The sequence below is a fragment of the Triticum dicoccoides genome, chromosome 6A (assembly GCF_002162155.2).
Source record: "Triticum dicoccoides isolate Atlit2015 ecotype Zavitan chromosome 6A, WEW_v2.0, whole genome shotgun sequence".
In the NCBI taxonomy this organism is placed as follows: domain Eukaryota; kingdom Viridiplantae; phylum Streptophyta; class Magnoliopsida; order Poales; family Poaceae; genus Triticum; species Triticum dicoccoides.
In genome coordinates this window covers 566,552,192-566,574,322 of record NC_041390.1, presented here as the reverse complement: position 1 = coordinate 566,574,322, position 22,131 = coordinate 566,552,192, and the positions used below count along the sequence as shown (strand labels likewise).

Below are 22,131 nucleotides of genomic sequence, written 5' to 3'. Positions count from 1 at the left end.
TGTAATTTTATCGAATCCAAGTATTTTTTTTCAAATCCATCTGTTTTTTAAATTCGCGTACTTGTTTCAAATCCGCATACTTTTTAAAGTTCGTGTATTTTTTTCAAATCCGTGTTCCTTTCCAATCCATGAACTTTGTTTGAAATTCGCATACTTGTTTCAAGTTGACATAAATTTTCAAATCCACACTTTTTTTCTAATTCGCGTAAAAGATATTCAAATCCGCATACGTTTTCAATTTCACATAAAATTTTCAAACCCAAAAAAGTATACGTGAATAGGAATAAGTATGTCAATTTTTAAAAATTACATGAATTTTAAAAAACCACAGGAACTTTAAAGAAGTACGTGGATTTAAAAAAAAGTACATGAACTTGAAAAAAGTACGCAGATTTGGAAAAGTACACAAATTTTTAAAAAGTTCACGTATTTGAAAAAAATACCCGAATTTGAAAACATTGAACGGACTTGGAAAAGGTATGCGAATTTGAGTCGGCACGGTCAAAACCGGGTTGGGACAGCACCAAAACCGGTCAAAACTGTGACCAGGGATGAATCTTGGCCGATTTCAGTAGTTAAGGGCGCAAGTTGTCCGGTTTTAAAGTTGAGGAACCAAATCTAGACTTTGTCAAGAATTAAAGGATGAAAAGTATACTTTTCTCTAAACATAATTAGACGCGAGGACACAGCAGAGGCGATCAATCAACAAGCCAAAGGCCAGTTAAAATCGGTTGAGTTAGACACAGAAGATCCGAGCCATGCGGTTTTCTTTTCTGAACCTAGACTAGCTTGAGAATTTTTGGGTGGACGACGTCGGACGACGGTCTTTTTTCGAGTCAAAAGAGAGTAAAAGACAACACCGCTGTGACCGCTCAGTCATCTCGAAAGCGGACCGTCAAACCATTCAGACTGCATGGTTCAAAGGTATTAAGCCATCTAACGTGGATTTGTATCGGTCTATCGAGCAGTACGGACGCATCTTTTTCTACAAACTCAAGACAAAATGAGGGCTTTGTAAGCGTTCAGACAGCAATCACGTAGGACATCAACACCCTAGCCACCTAAAAACACTCCTAGACCCCACACATTCGTGCTTTCATTTTCTCTTCTCCAGTCTTTCTCTCTTGCCTTCGCCGCTGCTCCACCACCCCGACTGCCATGCCGCACCCCTACCGAAACTCGATGAGTCCGTCACCTCCAACTGTACACCCGAGCTCCATGCAGCTTCTCCTTCGCCATCGTTCCTCTCCTCTTCTCCGACCGCCGCGCAGGTACCATCCGCTCCAATGATGCTCACCATGCCCGGCAACTGTTCGGTGAATTGCCCGAGCTAAGTTTTGTTTGTCCCTTCTTCTTTGAAGCGATGGATTCGGATATGGAGAGTACATATACGAGCACTATGTTGAGTCGTCTGACAGCTCGTCTGACGAGGATGACTACATGGATGACACGGCGATGATGCCGATGGTGCTTGCAGACGCGGAATGTGCGGGGCGTGTTCTGAATTTTAAGGGATCAATCAAGAGTCATCGAGTGCTCAGCCGCAACTGGGCGCGCGGCCACTTGACGCTAATGGATGACTACTTTGCCCCCGATGCCCTCTTCGCTGACAATAACCGATGTTTTTGGATGCGCAAAAATGTTTTTGATCGTCTCTACCATGGCGTCCGGTCCTTTGATGACTGCTTCATCTTGAAGAAGGACGATGTGGGAAGGATTGGGTTCTCTGAATACCAGAAGTGCACGGGCGCACTACGAATGCTTGAATATGGCACGGTCGCTGATTTGTGGGACAAGTACCTACGGATGTCCGAGAGCACATGTGAAGATGTCATGATCAAGTTTGCAACTGTCGTGGTCGAGGTGTTTGGACCTCAGTACCCCAGAGAAACAACTATGACAGACACCGAGAGGCTCTTGGCAATCTCGGAAGTAAGAGAGTGGCCAGGTTTGCTCAGATCACTTGACTGCATGCATTGAAATGGAAGAACTGCTCGAAAGCATTACAAGGGCAAAGAAAAAACACCTTGTATCCCCAGCTCATTGTGAATAAGCAGGTGCTACATAGGAGTGAAGACAATATCAGGGTCGTGGTAAGAAGCCCACCATCATTCTTGAAGCAGTTGCATCGCAAGATCTTTGTATTTGGCACACTTTCTTTGGCATATGCCCGAGTCTCACAATGACATCAATGTGTTGTAGCGATGACCATTGTTTGCTAGACTAGCTGAACGAAATGCTCCTCCTTGCCACTATACTGTCAATGGGCATGAGTATAAATTGGGCTACTATCTAGTTGACGGCATCTATCCTCCTTGGCTATCTTTGTGAACACCATCTCTAACCTTATGTGTCAGAAAAATTCTCACTTTGTCCAAAGAATAAGCAGCTAGAAAGGATGTTGTGAGGACTTTTGGAGTTCTACAAGAACATTTTGCAGTTGTTTGTGGACCTGCTAAACAATGGGATCGGGAGACCTTGTGAGAGGTGATGACCAATTATGTGATCGTGCACAACATAATCGTTGATGATGAGGGTGACGATGCTGCCGCAGGTCTTGAATTTGAGAACACGGATGATCATGTCAAACTTCCACATCGAAATCCGGTCACATTTGAAGAGTTTGCTCTAATGCATCAACAAATTCGATATCGAGCAACTCATGAGCAACTAAAGGAAGATCTAATTTAGCATATGTGGGCGGTTAAGGGGGACAACATTGTTGGAGTGTAATATTTGTTTTTTTTAATTTGAACTACTGATGCATATGAACTATTTTAGACTATATATGTGGCTATTTGATCGGATGGACTTAAAAAAAATTGGTGTCAAATGTATGCGAGCAATGTTGGGTGGCTTACTGTTGGGGAACGTTGCAGAAAATTAAAAATTTTCCTACGGTTTCACCAAGATCCATCTATGAGTTCATCTAAGCAACGAGTCAAGGGGAGAGTTTGCATCTACATACCACTTGTAGATCGAGTGCGGAAGCGTTCAAGGGGATGGTGATGATGGAGTCGTACTCGCCGTGATTCGGATCACCGACGACCAAGTACTGAAAGGACAGCACCTCCGCGTTCAACACACGTACGGGACGATGGACGTCTCCTCCGTCTTGATCCAGCAAGGAGGAAGGAGAGGATGAGGAAGACAGCTCCAACGGTAGCACGACGGCGTGGTGTAGTTGGTGCAGCAGTACTCCGACAGGGCTTCGCCAAGAACGTACGGAGGAGGAGAGGTGTTGGGGAGGGGAGGGGCTGCGCCTTGGCTTGTCTTGTTGCAGCCCTCCCCTCACCCCTCTATATATAGGGGAAGGGGCAAGGGGGGCCGGCCCTCTAGGGGAAACCCTAGAGGGGGGCGGCGGCCAAAGGGTGGGGGGCTTGCCCCCCAAGCAAGGGGGGTGCGCCCCCTTTAGGGTTCCCCCCCCCAACCCTAGGCGCATGGGCCCAAGGGGGGGGGCGCCAAGCCCACTAGGGGCTGGCTGCTATCCCTATGCAGCCCAAGTGGCCCCCCGGGAGGGGAGGTCCCTCCCGGTGGACCCCCGGAACCTCTCCGGTGGTCCCGGTACAATACCGGTATGACCCCGAAACTTTCCGGTGTCCGTTTAACAACTTCCCATATATAAAACTTTACCTTCGGACCATTCCGGAACTCCTAGTGACGTCCGGGATCTCATCCGGGACTCCGAACAACATTCGGTGATCACATACTTGTCTTCCTGATAACCCTAGCGTCACCGAACCTTAAGTGTGTAGACCCTACGGGTTCGGGAGACATGCAGACATGACCGAGACTCTCCGGTCAATAACCAACAGCGGGATCTGGATACCCATGTTGGCTCCCACATGCTCCTCGATGTCGTCATCGGATGAACCACGATGTCGAGGATTCGATCAAACCCCGTATGCAATTCCCTTTGTCAATCGGTACGTTACTTGCCCGAGACCCGATCGTCGGTATCCCAATACCTTGTTCAGTCTCGTTACCGGCAAGTCACTTTACTCGTACCGTAATGCATGATCCCGTGACCAAACACTTGGTCACCTTGAGCTCATAATGATGATGCATTACCGAGTGGGCCCAGAGATACCTCTCCGTCATACGGAGTGACAAATCCCAGTCTCTATCCGTGTCAACCCAACAGACACTTTCGAAGATACCTGTAGTGCACCTTTATAATCACCCAGTTACGTTGTGACGTTTGGTACACCCAAAGCACTCCTACGGTATCCGGGAGTTACACGATCTCATGGTCTAAGGAAGAGATACTTGACATTGGAAAAGCTCTAGCAAACGAACTAACCGACCTTTGTGCTATGCTTAGGATTGGGTCTTGTCCATCACATCATTCTCCTAATGATGTGATCCCGTTATCAACGACATCCAATGTCCATAGCCAGGAAACCATGACTATCTGTTGATCACAACGAGCTAGTCAACTAGAGGCTCACTAGGGACATATTGTGGTCTATTTATTCACACGTGTATTACGATTTCCGAATAATACAGTTATAGCATGAATAAAAGACTATTATCATGAACAAAGAAATATAATAATAATACTTTTATTATTGCCTCTAGGGCATATTTCCAACAGTCTCCCACTTGCACTAGAGTCAATAATCTAGTTACATTGTGATGAATCGAACACCCATAGAGTTCTGGTGTTGATCATGTTTCGCTCGCGAGAGAGGTTTAGTCAACGGATCTGCGACATTCAGATCCGTATGTACTTTGCAAATTTCTATGTCTCCATCTTGAACATTTTCACGGATGGAGTTGAAACGACGCTTGATGTGCCTGGTCTTCTTGTGAAATCTGGGCTCCTTCGCAAGGGCAATAGCTCCAGTATTTTCACAGAAAAGTTTGATCGGCCCCGACGCATTGGGTATGACTCCTAGGTCGGTGATGAACTCCTTCACCCAAATAGCTTCATGCGCTGCCTCCGAGGCTGCCATGTACTCCGCTTCACATGTAGATCCCGCCACCACGCTCTGCTTGCAGCTGCACCAGCTTACTGCTCCACCATTCAACATATACAGGTATCCGGTTTGTGACTTAGAGTCATCCAGATCTGTGTCGAAGCTAGCGTCGACGTAACCCTTTACGACGAGCTCTTCGTCACCTCCATAAACGAGAAACATGTCCTTTATCCTTTTCAGGTACTTCAGGATATTCTTGACCGCTGTCCAGTGTTCCTTGCCGGGATTACTTTGGTACCTTCCTACCAAACTTACGGCAAGGTTTACATCAGGTCTGGTACACAGCATGGCATACATAATAGATCCTATGGCTGAAGCATAGAGGATGACACTCATCTCTTCTATATCTTTTGTCGTGGTCGGGCATTGAGCCGAGCTCAATCTCACACCTTGCAATACAGGCAAGAACCCTTTCTTGGACTGATCCATTTTGAACTTCTTCAAAATCTTATCAAGGTATGTGCTTTGTGAAAGACCTATGAGGCGTCTCGATCTATTTCTATAGATCTTGATGCCTAATATATAAGCAGCTTCTCCAAGGTCCTTCATTGAAAAACACTTATTCAAGTAGGCCTTAATGCTGTCCAAGAATTCTATATCATTTCCCATCAAAAGTATGTCATCTACATATAATATGAGAAATGCTACAGAGCTCCCACTCACTTTCTTGTAAATGCAGGCTTCTCCATAAGTCTGCATAAACCCAAACGCTTTGATCATTTCATCAAAGCGAATGTTCCAACTCCGAGATGCTTGCACCAGCCCATAAATGGATCGCTGGAGCTTGCATACTTTGTTAGCATTCTTAGGATCGACAAAACCTTCCGGCTGCATCATATACAGTTCTTCCTTAAGATAACCGTTAAGGAATGCCGTTTTGACGTCCATCTGCCATATCTCATAATCATAGTATGCGGCAATTGCTAACATGATTCGGGCGGACTTAAGCTTCGCTACGGGAGAGAAAGTCTCATCGTAGTCAATCCCTTGAACTTGCCGATAACCCTTAGCGACAAGTCGAGCTTTATAGATGGTGACATTACCATCCACGTCTGTCTTCTTCTTCAAGATCCATTTGTTTTCTATCGCTCGCCGATCATCGGGCAAGTCAGTCAAAGTCCATACTTTGTTTTCATACATGGATTCTATCTCGGATTTCATGGCTTCTAGCCATTTGTTGGAATCTGGGACCGCCATCGCTTCTTCATAGTTCGAAGGTTCACCGTTGTCTAACAACATGATTTCCAGGACAGGGTTGCCGTACCACTCTGGTGCGGAACGTGTCCTTGTGGACCTACGAAGTTCAGTAGCAACTTGATCCGAAGTACCTTGATCATCATCATTATTTTCCTCTTCAGTTGGTGTAGGCATCACAGGAATATCTTCCTGAGCTGCACTACTGTCCCGCTCAAGAGGTAGTACTTCATCGAGTTCTACTTTCCTCCCACTTACTTCTTTCGAGAGAAACTCTTTTTCCAGAAAGGATCCGTTCTTGGCGACAAAGATCTTGCCCTCGGATCTTAAGTAGAAGGTATACCCAGTGGTTTCCTTAGGGTATCCTATGAAGACGCATTTTTCCGACTTGGGTTCGAGCTTCTCAGGTTGAAGTTTCTTGACATAAGCATCGCATCCCCAAACTTTCAGAAACGACAGCTTAGGTTTCTTCCCAAACCATAATTCATACGGTGTCGTCTCAACGGATTTAGACGGTGCCCTATTTAAAGTGAATGTAGCTGTCTCTAGAGCGTATCCCCAAAATGATAGCGGTAAATCGGTAAGAGACATCATAGACCGCACCATATCCAATAGAGTGCGATTACGACGTTTGGACACACCGTTACGCTGAGGTGTTCCAGGCGGCGTGAGTTGTGAAACGATTCCACATTTCCTTAAGTGTGTACCAAATTCATGACTTAAGTATTCTCCTCCACGATCTGATCGTAGGAATTTTATCTTTCGGTCACGTTGATTCTCTACTTCATTCTGAAATCCCTTGAACTTTTCAAAGGTCTCAGACTTGTGTTTCATCAAGTAGACATACCCATATCTACTCAAGTCATCTATGAGAGTGAGAACATAACGATATCCTCCGCGAGCCTCAACACTCATTGGACCGCACACATCGGTATGTATGATTTCCAACAAGTTGGTTGCTCGCTCCATTGTTCCGGAGAACGGAGTCTTGGTCATCTTGCCCATGAAGCATGGTTCGCATGTGTCAAACGATTCATAATCAAGAGACTCTAAAAGTCCATTAGCATGGAGCTTCTTCATGCGCTTGACACCAATGTGACCAAGGCGGCAGTGCCACAAGTATGTGGGACTATCGTTATCAACTTTACATCTTTTGATATTCACGCTATGAATATGTGTAGTATTACGCTCGAGATTCATTAAGAATAAACCATTGACCATCGGAGCATGACCATAAAACATATGTCTCATATAAATCGAACAACCATTATTCTCAAACTTAAATGAGTAGCCATCTCGTATTAAACGAGATCCAGATACAATGTTCATGCTCAAACTTGGTACTAAATAACAATTATTAAGGTTCAAAACTAATCTCGTGGTTAAATGTAGAGGTAGCGTGCCGACGGCGATCACATCGACTCTGGAACCATTCCCGACGCGCATCGTCACCTCGTCCTTTGCCAGTCTCCGCTTATTCCGCAGCTCCTGCTGTGAGTTACAAATATGAGCAACGGCACCGGTATCAAATACCCAGGAGTTACTACGAGTACTGGTAAGGTACACATCAATTACATGTATATCAAATATACCTTTAGTGTTGCCGGCCTTCTTATCCGCTAAGTATTTGGGGCAGTTCCGCTTTCAGTGACCCTTCCCCTTGCAATAAAAGCACTCAGTCTCAGGCTTGGGTCCATTCTTTGACTTCTTCCCGGCAACTGGCTTACCGGGCGCGGCAACCTTCTTGCCGTCCTTCTTGAAGTTCTTCTTACCCTTGCCCTTCTTGAACTTAGTGGTCTTATTGACCATCAACACTTGATGTTCTTTCTTGATTTCAACCTTTGCTGACTTCAGCATAGAAAATACTTCAGGAATGGTCTTTACCATCCCCTGCATATTGTAGTTCATCACAAAGCTCTTGTAGCTTGGTGGGAGCGACTGAAGTATTCTGTCAATGACTGCCTCATCAGGGAGGTTAATATTTAGCTGGGTCATACGGTTGTGCAACCCAGACATCTTGAGTATGTGCTCACTGACAGAACTATTTTCCTCCATCTTACAACTATAGAACTTGTCGGAGATGTCATATCTCTTGACCCGGGCGTGAGCTTGGAAAACTAGTTTCAGCTCCTCGAACATCTCATATGCTCCGTGATGCTCAAAACGCTTTTGGAGCCCCGGTTCTAAGCTGTAAAGCATGCCGCACTGAACGAGGGAGTAATCATCAGCATGAGACTGCCAAGCATTCATAATGTCTTGGTTCTCTGGGACGGGAGCGTCACCTAGCGGTCCTTCTAGGACATATTGTTTCCTGGCAGCTATGAGGATGATCCTCAGGTTCCGGACCCAGTCCGTATAGTTGCTGCCATCATCTTTCAGCTTAGTTTTCTCTAGGAATGCGTTAAAGTTCAAGTTGACATGAGCGTTGGCCATTTGATCTACAAGACATATTTGCAAAAGGTTTTAGACTAAGTTCATGATAATTAAGTTCATCTAATCAAATTATTGAATGAACTCCCACTCAGATTAGACATCCCTCTAGTCATCTAAGTGTTTACACGATCCGAGTCGACTAGGCCGTGTCCGATCATCACGTGAGACGGACTAGTCATCGTCGGTGAACATTCTCATGTTGATCGTATCTTCCATACGACTCGTGTTCGACCTTTCGGTCTCCGTGTTCCGAGGCCATGTCTGTACATGCTAGGCTCGTCAAGTTAACCCTAAGTGTTTTTGCTGTGTAAAACTGTCTTACACCCGTTGTATGTGAACGTAAGGATCTATCACACCCGATCATCACGTGGTGCTTCGAAACGACGAACTGTAGCAACGGTGCACAGTTAGGGGGAACACTTTCTTGAAATTGTTATAAGGGATCATCTTATTTACTACCGTCGATCTAAGTAAACAAGATGCATAAACATAATAAACATCACATGCAATTATATAAAGTAGTGACATGATATGGCCAATATCATATAGCTCCTTTGATCTTCATCTTCGGGGCTCCATGATCATCTTGTCACCGGCATGACACCATGATCTCCATCATCATGATCTCCATCATCGTGTCTTCATGAAGTTGTCACGCCAACGACTACTTCTACTTCTATGACTAACGCGTTTAGCAAATAAAGTAAAGTAGTTTACATGGCGTTCTTTAATGACACGCAGGTCATACAAAATAAAGACAACTCCTATGGCTCCTGCCGGTTGTCATACTCATCGACATGCAAGTTGTGATTCCTATTACAAGAACATGATCTCATACATCACAATATATCATTCATCATTCATCACAACTTCTGGCCATATCACATCACATGACAATTGCTGCAAAAATAAGTTAGACGTCCTCTAATTGTTGTTGCATCTTTTACGTGGCTGCAAATGGGTTCTAGCAAGAACGTTTTCTTACCTACGAATAACCACAACGTGATCTTGTCAACTTCTATTTACCCTTCATAAGGACCCTTTTCATCGAATCCGCTCCAACTAAAGTGGGAGAGACAGACACCCGCCAGCCACCTTATGCAACTAGTGCATGCCAGTCGGTGGAACCGGTCTCACGTAAGCGTACGTGTAAGGTTGGTCCGGGCCGCTTCATCCCACAATACCGCTGAAGCAAGATAAGACTAGTAGCGGCAAGCAAGTTGAAAAGATCCACGCCCACAACAAAATTTTGTTCTACTCGTGCAATAGAGAACTACGCATAGACCTAGCTCATGATGCCACTGTTGGGGAACGTTGCAGAAAATTAAAAAATTTCCTACGGTTTCACCAAGATCCATCTATGAGTTCATCTAAGCAACGAGTCAAGGGGAGAGTTTGCATCTACATACCACTTGTAGATCGAGTGCGGAAGCGTTCAAGGGGATGGTGATGATGGAGTCGTACTCGCCGTGATTCGGATCACCGACGACCAAGTACTGAAAGGACAGCACCTCCGCGTTCAACACACGTACGGGACGATGGACGTCTCCTCCGTCTTGATCCAGCAAGGAGGAAGGAGAGGATGAGGAAGACAGCTCCAACGGCAGCACGACGGCGTGGTGTAGTTGGTGCAGCAGTACTCCGACAGGGCTTCGCCAAGCACGTACGGAGGAGGAGAGGTGTTGGGGAGGGGAGGGGCTGCGCCTTGGCTTGTCTTGTTGCAGCCCTCCCCTCACCCCTCTATATATAGGGGAAGGGGCAAGGGGGGCCGGCCCTCTAGGGGAAACCCTAGAGGGGGGCGGCGGCCAAAGGGTGGGGGGCTTGCCCCCAAGCAAGGGGGGTGTGCCCCCTTTAGGGTTCCCCCCCCCCAACCATAGGCGCATGGGCCCAAGGGGGGGCGCCAAGCCCACTAGGGGCTGGCTGCTATCCCTACGCAGCCCAAGTGGCCCCCCGGGAGGGGAGGTCCCTCCCGGTGGACCCCCGGAACCTCTCCGGTGGTCCCGGTACAATACCGGTATGACCCCGAAACTTTCCGGTGTCCGTTTAACAACTTCCCATATATAAAACTTTACCTCCGGACCATTCCGGAACTCCTCGTGACGTCCGGGATCTCATCCGGGACTCCGAACAACATTCGGTGATCACATACTTGTCTTCCTGATAACCCTAGCGTCACCGAACCTTAAGTGTGTAGACCCTACGGGTTCGGGAGACATGCAGACATGACCGAGACTCTCCGGTCAATAACCAACAGCGGGATCTGGATACCCATGTTGGCTCCCACATGCTCCTCGATGTTGTCATCGGATGAACCACGATGTCGAGGACTCGATCAAACCCCGTATGCAATTCCCTTTGTCAATCGGTACGTTACTTGCCCGAGACCCGATCGTCGGTATCTCAATACCTTGTTCAGTCTCGTTACCGGCAAGTCACTTTACTCGTACCGTAATGCATGATCCCGTGACCAAACACATGGTCACCTTGAGCTCATAATGATGATGCATTACCGAGTGGGCCCAGAGATACCTCTCCGTCATACGGAGTGACAAATCCCAGTCTCGATCCGTGTCAACCCAACAGACACTTTCCGAGATACCTGTAGTGCACCTTTATAATCACCCAGTTACGTTGTGACGTTTGGTACACCCAAAGCACTCCTACAGTATCCGGGAGTTACACGATCTCATGGTCTAAGGAAGAGATACTTGACATTGGAAAAGCTCTAGCAAACGAACTAACCGACCTTTGTGCTATGCTTAGGATTGGGTCTTGTCCATCACATCATTCTCCTAATGATGTGATCCCGTTATCAACGACATCCAATGTCCATAGCCAGGAAACCATGACTATCTGTTGATCACAACGAGCTAGTCAACTAGAGGCTCACTAGGGACATATTGTGGTCTATTTATTCACACGTGTATTACGATTTCCGGATAATACAGTTATAGCATGAATAAAAGACTATTATCATGAACAAAGAAATATAATAGTAATACTTTTATTATTGCTTCTAGGGCATATTTCCAACACTTACTCCCGCATCCGTGTTCGCGGACTGGTCCCTCACTATCCATGGACGGGTAACAGAGCAAAACTTCGGGTCAGTGTTGGAGATGCTCTCAAAGAGTCACCAGCTTTCTTATCGGTTGATGGAACTCACACATTTAGACCAGTCCATGAATGTTTGATGCCAGTGCCACACTGGATGACACAAAGTGTCCGTGCTAAACAAACATTTAGCGTCGTTTTAGGGGCCGTTTGGATGGCCACCAAAACTGGCCATACCAATAAATTGGTCATGCCCTCAATTTTTGGCTATTATTTGGATGAGGACCAATTTTGGCTTGCCCCACCAAACTTAAAGCATCTTCAACAGACGTGCAACGAGCGGTGCGCTAAAATAGTTTTTTGCGCGCGGAAATAGCGGTTTTTGGCTTGCGGCAGGGCGCTGGCTTCAGCAGCTGCTATAAAATATTGCGCGCACCCCCCGCTCCAACAAACGATTCAAGAAAAACGGCACGCGCCAGCAACCAGAACACAAACTAGTTCAGCCCGCGACCCTTCCTCCTCGTCTCTTTCCTTATTTCTCTCGTCACCCGATCTGCATCTATCGATGGCGTTGACCTGCACTGCACCACCCGGTACCAGCGATGCTCCACCTCTCTTCCTCCTCTCTCAAGTGAATCACACTGAAAGGTCACCAGCCGGAGCCCCCCCTCGTTCCCTCAACCAGGCCCTCGATCCCCTTTCCTCTATCGTAATTTCCCCCACTCTTGTTAGATCTTAAATTTCTTACCCAATCAACTTTCTCTGCTGCTACTTCACACGCATGTTGATTTCATTAGTGGGCTGGTATCTAATACTGTACGTACTCCTACTATTGAATTCTTCTCTGTGCTGCAACTTCACACGTTCTTGCCATCTCTGTTCGCTATTTAGACGAGACAAGCTGTTCACCCAAGTAAATGTACAGCTACGATTTTACAAGATTTATGTCCGAGCTAGTATGCATCGATCTGCAGTCACCTACTTAATTACTTTTTGCACTGGTGCGACCTATCAGCAGGTAATGGGGAAGCAAAAGTTTGCTGTCATAATGTTCTAGCATATTCAGTTGGTTTGTGTTTTGTAATCCAGTTTGTGTGGTCTTGTATTATTATCGCCGATCGAAGCATTAAGATCAGCTAAACTGAGTTATCAAATTATCGCCGAAAATAGGGCTATCTATTTAGAGTATCATTGATACATGATACAATATTCTCAGGGTTAGTTGGAGTTGTTCTAGTATGTCTTTATAACAGCCGTTTGGTTGGATGTTTATCTGTCGGGCTACCTTTGGTTATGCCTGGGAGCTTTGAACTCTGTTGCTTGGTTTCATAGCCGGGGGAACCCCTTTATTAAAAAAAAAACTGATACAATATAGCATGGGCGAATTGGCCGCATCGAAGCTGCAATTTTGGTATGTGTGTTTTTTTGCCGGGCAAATTGCGGTAGATGTTGGGCATGAATGATATGCTTTCTCGCGAAAAGAAGGAAAGGTGATACGTGCACCGATTGTTCTTGCTGGACCTCTCTATAGTTAGCTTATGTGTTAATGGTGCTAAGCTGCTAGCTACTTTTGTTTGCATCAATGATGAATGCCACTAGAGAGTATCTTTTCATGCCACACTGCTTTCTCAAGGAGATGATGAAAAATAAAGTAAGATGAGGAATATGGTGTGGTTCAAGTTCTCGATACATATCTAATCAAACATTCACAAAAATATCCGTCGTCCTCACCTTGAGAGATAATTCGAGTTAGTTTTCGTCATAACAATCGGTGGGTAAGATAGTCTTGTACATGAATGTTGGAAGGGGCATATCGAACCAATAAAATATACTAGTTTGTCTTAGTATAATGTTATTTCTGTTGAAAAATTAATGGAAAGGGTGATAACGCCCTTTTTGTAAAGAAAAGTGTTTAGTTTGGTATAAATAATGATACTTTTTAAGACTCTACTAAAATGCTTTGATCTGTGAATTGTTTTGATCCAAATGTTAGAAGGGATATTTTTTTCAAGAATAATATCTTTTGTGATTAAATATTTGTCATAAAAGGAATCAATACGTTGGGTATACCACTTTATATTTGTAGCATATGTTATGACAACACGCATAGGAAAGTTGAAGAAATTTGTACACATGACAACACACGTTGATTCAAATGTTCAACTAGGCATTTGAAACAATATGCTGTACGTGAATGTGACGACATAATATATATATATATATATATACGCTGCCACTGAACAAAACCGGGGGCAACTAGAGGTCCATGTCCAGTTAATTATTCTAGATTGTACCCAGTTAATACCTTCCCCACTGCATGAGGAGGCAGCAAAGAACTGCTTCTTCTCATCATGTCCATTGAATTGCACAAAGGGCAGCCCAATTGTACTCCAAATAAGGTGCATGATCTCTTGCAACTTGCAAGTAACTGTAACGAGGAAAAGAACAAGCAACCAGCCAACTTCCCAAATACTGATTCTTAAAACAAAAGTTGCTTCAAGTTGTAGAAAATTGTAGGATGGCTGAATATTTGTGTTGTATATTGTTATATTGATCTGACCCTTATTCGGGGTATATATAGGAGTACAACGTGGGGTGAGACTTGGTGTACAAGACAAGTCGTAGTATATTTAAACTATTCTATCTCTACTCCTAATCTCTACACAATTATACTTCTAACATTTCCCCTCAGTCGTAGCGGGAGTGAAGCAGACGATTGCGACTGAATTTGAAGTCTTGCGCTTCCATCATCTTCTCTGTTTCGCCTTCGTTATTGCGTCAGCACCTAGGGCGGTGACTGCATTCCCTTCCAGTGTCTTCCTTGTCTCTCCTCTATTCCCTCCCGCAGTCACAGCGGGAGTGGCGTGGATGTTGGTGACGACGCGGACGCTGGTGACTGGAGTTGTTGCCGATGAGTAGCTGTAGACGTAGCCATATATGCTGATGTCGAGGTAGCCATGGTCGAGGTAGTCGTGGTCGATGGTGTAGTCATCGTAGATGATGAAACCGCACAAAGCCAGGGGCGCAAAAAAAATGCGCTACGATGGAGCTGCAGACGTAGACGATGCACCTTGCGGATGTCAGAGGGTGTCGTCGGCGATGAGTCCACCGGTTTTGCCAAGACCGGAGGAAGCCCATCGAGCACACATCGGTTTTGCCAGAACCGTGTGGCCAAGTAGGGTCGTCACTGAAGTGACGTCGTGTCGATGCAGTCGTGCCGTCGTGAAGGACGCGGTCGATGCCATCGTCGTGACGCGGTCATTGCCGTCGTCGGGGGCGCGTCTTGCAAAAATGTCTGTCAGAGGACGCTAGGTGTCCATCTTGTGAACGAGGTGTCGGCGGTGTGTTGACGAAGATGTTGATGAAGACCACGTTGATGAAGACCTTGGCGATGAAGTGTCGGCGATGGGGTTGCAGCGGCATGTCGACAGTGATGCGTCGCTTGAAGGCGTCCCTCTGCGTCGAGGAAGTGTCGAAGCCGTGTGGTGCTCAAGAAGTATGTTGCTCGATGCAGTGATTCGGGGTCGATGAAGACTATCTGGTGTAGTGCCCTCCCGTGATCGGAGACACGGTGCGTCGTGTAACATCTCGATGCAGTCTGATGCTGGCGCGTGCTTGAAGTTTCTCATCGCTGAAACCTGCATGCGAACATGTAATCTGCTGGTCACTTTGGGTCCCACGTCCATGCATGTGGCGTGGATGGTTCCAGATCGAAGTCGCTTTGCGCCTGAGCTGGATGGAACCGCGGCGTCGCGTGGTTGAAGCTGGCTGCTCCAGCGCCTGGGGTCGGCACGCCTGCTCCGGATCGTGCAAGCGCCGACGTACGACGCTGATCCGCGAAGAAGCCACACAAATCTGGCCTGCTCGACGAAGCTCGCAGGACGATGCGTACGGCTGGTGTAGACGTAATGCTCGGTGTGCAGCCGGTGGCGTCTTGCCGACGTCGACGTCTGGCTCGATCAAGTGCATCTAGTCTTGTTGCATGCATCTCCAGATCTCCTTGTAGGAGGTCAGTTTGCGTGGCCGTGTGCTGGCTCCTGGATGGATACGTGAGCATGCAAGTTTTCTTTGCACGAGCGTACCTATGCATGGCTGGATGGACCTTTGACGATGGAGACTGCTCGAGGAGGCTTGGTGGAGTGCGGCCGCACGCTTTTTGTTGATGCAGATCGAGTAGCCGGATTCGGAAGATCGCCCTTCTGCGATTCCAAACTTCCCTGGTGGACGACCTGGTGCTTCGTAGCCGCGTATACATACGCTGAGCTGACACCGATCTTCAAGATTTATTTGGTAGCTAACAAAAAATCTACGGGATGGAATTGCGAAATTGATCTAACATAAACTAAAGAACCGATCTAATCTTTGATGATCGGGTGCCGCACCCCTGAGGAGAGCAGATTAATCTCCCCGGGGGCGGCGCGCTGCGGAAGTGGTGGAGAGGCCTAGGATCGGCGTCGTGAGACTAATCGCTCTAATACCATGTAGAAAATTGTAGGATGGCTGAATATTTGTGTTGTATGTTGTTATATTGATCTGACCCTTATTCGGGATATATACATGAGTACAACGTGGGGTGAGACTTGGTGACAAGACAAGTCGTAGTATATTTAAACTATTCTATCTCTACTCCTTATCTCTACACAATTATACTTCTAACACAAGTTGCTATGAATTGTCTTTGTTGCATTTTTTTTGTATTGTTCATTGAAAAGACATTCTTTCGGTCTGTCTTCTCTTGTATTGTGTTTGGGTACAACCCACTTTGTTATAATATTCCGTTACTGGCTTACTCAAGCGATACAAAAAAAAAAAACTTTCGGTGCTCCCTAACAGTTTCCATGTCCCAATCCTTTCTAGGGATTTTAAGTAATTCAAGTGATTGTTTCCGCTATGAGAATAATGACAACAAATGTAATTCGACTTATATTTACCATTAGTTTTTTTTCTAACTACAAAATGCAGCAGCGAACCAATACTATTATTTGGTCCTCTCCTTGTATTGTTTTCTTGCGCTGACTGAAAACATCTTATCTTTCTCAGATATAAGAGATGATATGCCTGATGATTTATCTCCATCGGCACAAATTGATTATGACAGACTTCTGGGTGGCCTTCTGGTCGAGGGATTTGATGAAAGATCGTGTCGCAGCAGGTACCAGTTTGCACGTTATCACAGGAATGCAGCAAGAGTACCTTCTCCATACCTCATAGAAAGATTAAGAAGGCAAGAAGCACTACAGAAGAAGTGTGGTCCAGGCACCAAATCATACAACAATGCTGCAAAACAGCTCACGTCCACTCAGAGCATCAACGGCACATCAGATTGCAACTATCTCTTCCTGATAATCCATGCCGGGATGGGGAACCGGATGCTTGAGATGACTTCAGCGTTCCTTTACGCGCTTCTGACAGGCAGGGTTTTGCTCGTGGACCGTTCTAAGCAGATTGCCAGTACTTTCTGCGAGCCTTTCCCTGGAACTTCATGGTTGATTCCTTCAGATTTCCCTCTGAGCTATAATGAGTTCACCGAGCGTAGTCCAGAGAGCTACGGCAACATGCTGCAGGATAATGTTATCCGTGGCAACACATATCGGTCTCTAGCCAGTGCTAGGCCTCCCTATGTGTTCCTCTATCTTGACGGCGATTGCGCTTCCAACGACAAGCTTTTCTACTGCGAAGATGATCAACAGTTCCTGCAAGGTGTGCCGTGGCTGATCATGCAAACTGACATGTACTTTGTGCCGTCTCTGTTTCTTATCCCAAGTTTCCAAGATGAACTGAGCAAGCTGTTTCCTGAAAAGGACGCCGTTTTCCATCACTTGGGCCGGTATCTTCTTCATCCAACAAATGATATTTGGTATTCGGCGACAACTTACTACAGGGCCTACCTTGCTAAAGCTGATAAAGTAGTGGGGATACAGATCAGAATACTTGAAACGGAGGGCATCCTCCAAAGAAATGGGGCATTTCCACATGTTTTAGAGCAGGTCCTTTCTTGTGCTCAGGGTGAAAAGTTGCTGCCAGAAATCGGCTTGACCGATGAAGCAGCCACTGGGAATAATCGGACAATTGCTGTTCTTGCGACTTCTTTAAGCTCTTGGTACAGTGATCAGATCCGGGTAAGGTACAGCGAGCACCGGACCGTCGACGGCACCAGGGTCAAAGTGTACCAGCCGAGCCACGAGGAGTACCAGAGGTCCAAGAACAAGAAGCACAACATGAAGGCGCTGGCGGAGATCTACCTGCTCAGCATGAGCGATGTGCTCATGACCAGCGGGTACTCCACCTTCGGGTACGTCGCGCAGGGCCTCGCCGGCCTCACGCCGTGGATCATGTACAAGCCCGAGAAGAACCTGTACAAGCCCGAGAGCCATGTCGTGCCGAAGCCGCCATGCGGACGCGCCATGTCCATCGAGCCGTGCTTCCACCAGGCCCCCTACTTCGACTGCAAGGCCAAGAGGGACGCCGACCTGGGCATGGTGGTGCCATACGTGAGGCACTGCGAGGACGTCAGCTGGGGTCTCAAGATTGTAAATGAAACTCGGTTGTAGCTGTAACTTTTCTTTTCTTTTCTTCACACGGTAACACAATTGCTTGCTAAGATATAGAGGGTAGGCTTCTCTTTTTTTACAGGAAAATATGTTCCACAGATGTAATTTTTTTTCCATCTCGTGCATTTGATCCGAACTGTAGATAGTTGATAAACAGGTTCATCAATAGGAAAATACTATAGTTGCCATGTTTCCTGTCATTCTTACTTACCGGGGCATTGTTTTGCACTTATTGGGTGGTGTTTGTTGAGTTTTCGAGGGCATGTAACTCAACAGCAATGTACAGCATAGAGAACAATACCCTCGATCAGGGCATGTCTCGTGAGAATGCTGAAAACAGGTTCCGAAACAGCCTGCACACCTCTCACGAGGCCAGTGCGCCAGAAGCTTCCGAAACACACCACATACCTCCTTTCGCCGCCACGCAACATATCCGCGGTCGGTGCTTGACATGATGCTAAACTGCTGCCGAAGACCCCCCATGTCATTCGTCGTAGAACACACACAGTGTGAAAGACAACTCTGTAGCCATCTTAATTGGTACTCCCTCCGTTTCTAAGTTTTTTTAGAGATTTCAATACAGACTCCATACAAAGTAAAATGAATGAATGTACACTCTAAAATATGTTTATCTACATATGTGTGTAGTTTTTATTGAAAAATCTATTAAAAAAAGACTTGTATTTAGGAGCGGAGGAAGCAGTTTTGAAATATTATGAATATTATTGCGTTTTTCATATATATGATAGGAGTAATAAAGATGTGGATACATGCATGTCTGGATTGGAGAGGTGATTTTAACCATGATACACCCGCAAGAAGAGTAGACAAACAAAACCCATGTACTAAAATTCTACTAGCAGATTTTTACTTGTGATCGAGTTTGGGGTCTAAAACCGTACGTGTAACTAGTGCCTACTAGGTACTACTACTTGGGGTCAACAACAAGCTTTAGGCCCCATCTCACGTCCTGGCAGCGGCGGAGATGCGGCACCGACCTCGCCGTGTCCGCCGTGTGTTTGAGCTTGCAGTCGTACATGGGCGGCGTGTGGAAGCAGGGCTCCATGGACACGTCCCGGGCGCAGGGCGGGTCGGGCGTCTCGCTGACGTTGAGCGGGCGGTACATGACCCACGGCGTGACGCCGGCGAGCCCCTGCGCGACGTACCCGAAGGTGGACCAGCCGGAGGTGACGAGCACGTCGCAGAGGCTGAGCAGGTACATCTCGGCCCACGCCTTGGTGTCGTGCGACCTCCGGCCGAACTGCTGGTACTCCTCGTGGCTCGGCTGGTGCACGCCCACGTCCTCGCCGCTCGCCGTCGGCTGCTCCCAGTACATGCTCTTGATGCGCTCGTAGAACCACGGCCTGAGCGAGGCGATCAGGACGGTCCAGGACACGCCCCCGGGCGCCGGCGTGACGGCCGGCTCGCCGGCGGCGAGGAGCTCCGGGAGCAGCTTCGCCTTCCACACGCACGACGTGATCTGCCGCAGGATGTGCGGCGACTTGCCCTGCTCGCTGTCGAAGACGCGTAGCTGGATGCCGACGAGCTGTTCCGCACGCGCGAGGTAGGCGCGGTAGTACCGCGAGACGAGGCCCCAGACGTGGTCGGCCGGGTGGAAGAGGTACCGGCCGAGGTGGTGGAACACGGCGTCGCGCTCCGGGAAGAGCGCGGCGAGCTCCTCCGCGAAGGACGGGACCTGGAACAGCCCCGGCACGCTGTACGTGTCCATCCTCGCCACCAGCCACTGGATGTTGGACATGAGGCGCTGGTCGTCGTCGCAGAAGAACCTCTTGTCGCCGTCGCCGTAGTCGTGCTCAAGGTAGGCGTACGCCAACGCCGGCACCTGCATCGGCGTCGAGTGAGTCGAGTCCGTCGTGAGCACCTTGTTCTTGAGCATGTTGCCGTACGTCTCGGCGGCGTCGACGGTGATGTTGGCGAGGCCCGCCACCGGGAAGTCCGGGGGCAGCAGCCACGTCGCGCCGGGGAAGGGCTCGCAGAAGAGCTCGCCCATGCCGTTGCCCCGGTCGACGAGGAGGACGCGGTCGGTGAGCAGCGCGTAGAGGAACGCGGACGCGGCGGCGAGGATGCGGTTGCCGAGGCCGCGGTTGCAGACGGAGACGACGTACTTGCACTCGGCGTCGACGGCGCTCCTGCCGGCGCTCAGCTGCTGGACGGCGCGGCCGTACGCGTCGCTGCCGGGGCCGCACCGCCGCTGGAGCTCCTCGTGCCGTCGCAGCCTCGAGACGAGGTGCGGGGAAGGCCGCCGCGGCGTGCTCCGCCGGTACGCGGAGGACTCGTGCCTGCTGCGGCATGTCTTCTCGTCGACCCCGTCGGCCAGGAGGCCGCCGAGGAGTTTGTCCGGCGCGTTCCTCGCGTACGGCAACCAGGCGTGACCGGAACCTGCATGCACGTGAAAAGAGAAAGTTTAGCTCGTCAGAGTCAACTTCATCGGGCACGAACAGTGCTAGCGTCAGTTGGCACACCACTGCCTCTACACTGAAGCAACAGTGGACTGGGGTTTGGAGATGCTCTTATGTGCAACAGTGCAAGCAATATGGCTAACTTTCAGTTCGGTAAGCAGTGACCCCTGTCTGCACGATGCTGCTATTACAGCTGCCGATGCTGCGCATATGTAGCCTGCGGCAGACTGGAAAGAAACGCAAAACTTGGACAAATCTATGGTCTAAGATTACAACTGCCAGTCTACCCCGATCGAAACACATACTATTGTACAGAGACTTGTAAGCATGCATGTATGATACTGTGTGCGAAAACTAAGCTTTGGTTAATGGTTACCTCGACGCAGCTGGGCTCCGGCAGCGGCGATCCAGACCGCGGGAGCGCGGCCGCCGTCGACAAGAAGGACGACGGCCAGCAGCACGGCCACGACGAAGGCGACGAGCAACAGGTTGACCACCGGCCTGCACCGCCTCTCACCGGCGCCCGCCTGCCTCCTCTTATTCTTCTTCCGCGGCGTCATGGAGCACTGGTCCTCCGCCTCCTCCGCCTCCAGCAAGTCGCGCGCCGTGGCGGTCCTCGGCAGCACGGCCGCCGGCGACGCCTCCTGCTCCGTGGCGCCCTCCGCGCACGCCTTGGGCGCCTTGCGCTGCTGCATCGCCGACGCGCGCCCGGTGTGCCCCGGCCGACCAACTGAAGCTAAGCAGAGACGTCTATCTATCTATCTATCTAAGCAGAAACTGCGGCGGGGTCTGCACGGGATTAGGCGCTGCGCATTTCTCGCGGATTTGTTTTAGTCGATCGATAACGCATTGGATTTGTCAAATCTTAAGAGCTACTACGGTCTACGGCCTGTCCTGCACCGCCGCTACTGAAAACAGGACAGGAGCAATTAATCACACCGTAGAATAATGTAGGATCGTACTGGCACTTGCGTGCATGCTTTTTGGATCGCACCCGCGAGTCCACGGTTCATCGTCAAATGTGATTACGCAGAGCCACAGCAGCGAATCACGAGCCGAGTGCTGATGCTAAACCAACTGAAACGAAGCTTATCTTTTGCCCCACTTGCGCATGGTTATAAAAACAGAGGTTTTTTTTAAAAAAAAAATAGAGTTGTTTAGTACTACTCCCTCCGTTTCTAAATATATTTTTTAAAGATTCCAATGTAAAGTACATACAAAGCAAAATGGGTGAATCTACACTTTACAATGAGTCTATCATTTAAAAACGGAGGGTGTATCCCACTAACCCACGGGGCCTCATTTGATTTAGAGGTTTTTCATAGAAATTTCGAAGGGTTAGAATTATTAGAAACTCCCCTCTCTTTTTTTGAGAAGATTTCAGAAAATTCCCTAAGTGGTCATTCAATTCGTAGGATTGGATCTTGTTGAGATTTTTTTCCTAAAGAATAATTTGTTCCACGTTCCAAAAGAAATTTAGCAACCACTCCAATCCAA

The 22,131-nt window shown here is 47.9% G+C and overlaps 2 protein-coding genes across 2 annotated transcripts; one reads left to right on the top strand and one right to left on the bottom strand.

Moving 5' to 3' along the window:
- The first annotated feature begins 16,707 nt into the window (after positions 1-16,707).
- Positions 16,708-18,264, top strand: LOC119314230 (galactoside 2-alpha-L-fucosyltransferase-like). The gene has a single exon (XM_037588982.1). It carries the CDS (start codon positions 16,718-16,720, stop codon positions 18,212-18,214), a length of 1,497 nt encoding a protein of 498 aa, XP_037444879.1. The 5' UTR covers positions 16,708-16,717; the 3' UTR covers positions 18,215-18,264.
- A 633-nt stretch (positions 18,265-18,897) lies between these two features.
- LOC119317978 (galactoside 2-alpha-L-fucosyltransferase-like) lies at positions 18,898-21,406 on the bottom strand. The gene is made up of 2 exons (XM_037592485.1): positions 21,011-21,406; positions 18,898-20,614 (listed from the first exon to the last, which is right to left on the bottom strand). The coding sequence occupies exons 1-2, from the start codon at positions 21,327-21,329 to the stop codon at positions 19,143-19,145; spliced, it is 1,791 nt and encodes a 596-aa protein (XP_037448382.1). The 5' UTR covers positions 21,330-21,406; the 3' UTR covers positions 18,898-19,142.
- Positions 21,407-22,131: the final 725 nt, after the last annotated feature.

Coding starts and splice junctions, on each gene's coding strand:
- LOC119314230 (XM_037588982.1), top strand. CDS start 16,718: ATGCCTGATGATTTATCTCCATCGGCACAAATTGATTATGACAGACTT.
- LOC119317978 (XM_037592485.1), bottom strand. CDS start 21,329: ATGCAGCAGCGCAAGGCGCCCAAGGCGTGCGCGGAGGGCGCCACGGAG. Junction 20,615..21,010: donor CGGAGCCCAGCTGCGTCGAG/GTAACCATTAAC, acceptor ACGTGCATGCAG/GTTCCGGTCACGCCTGGTTG.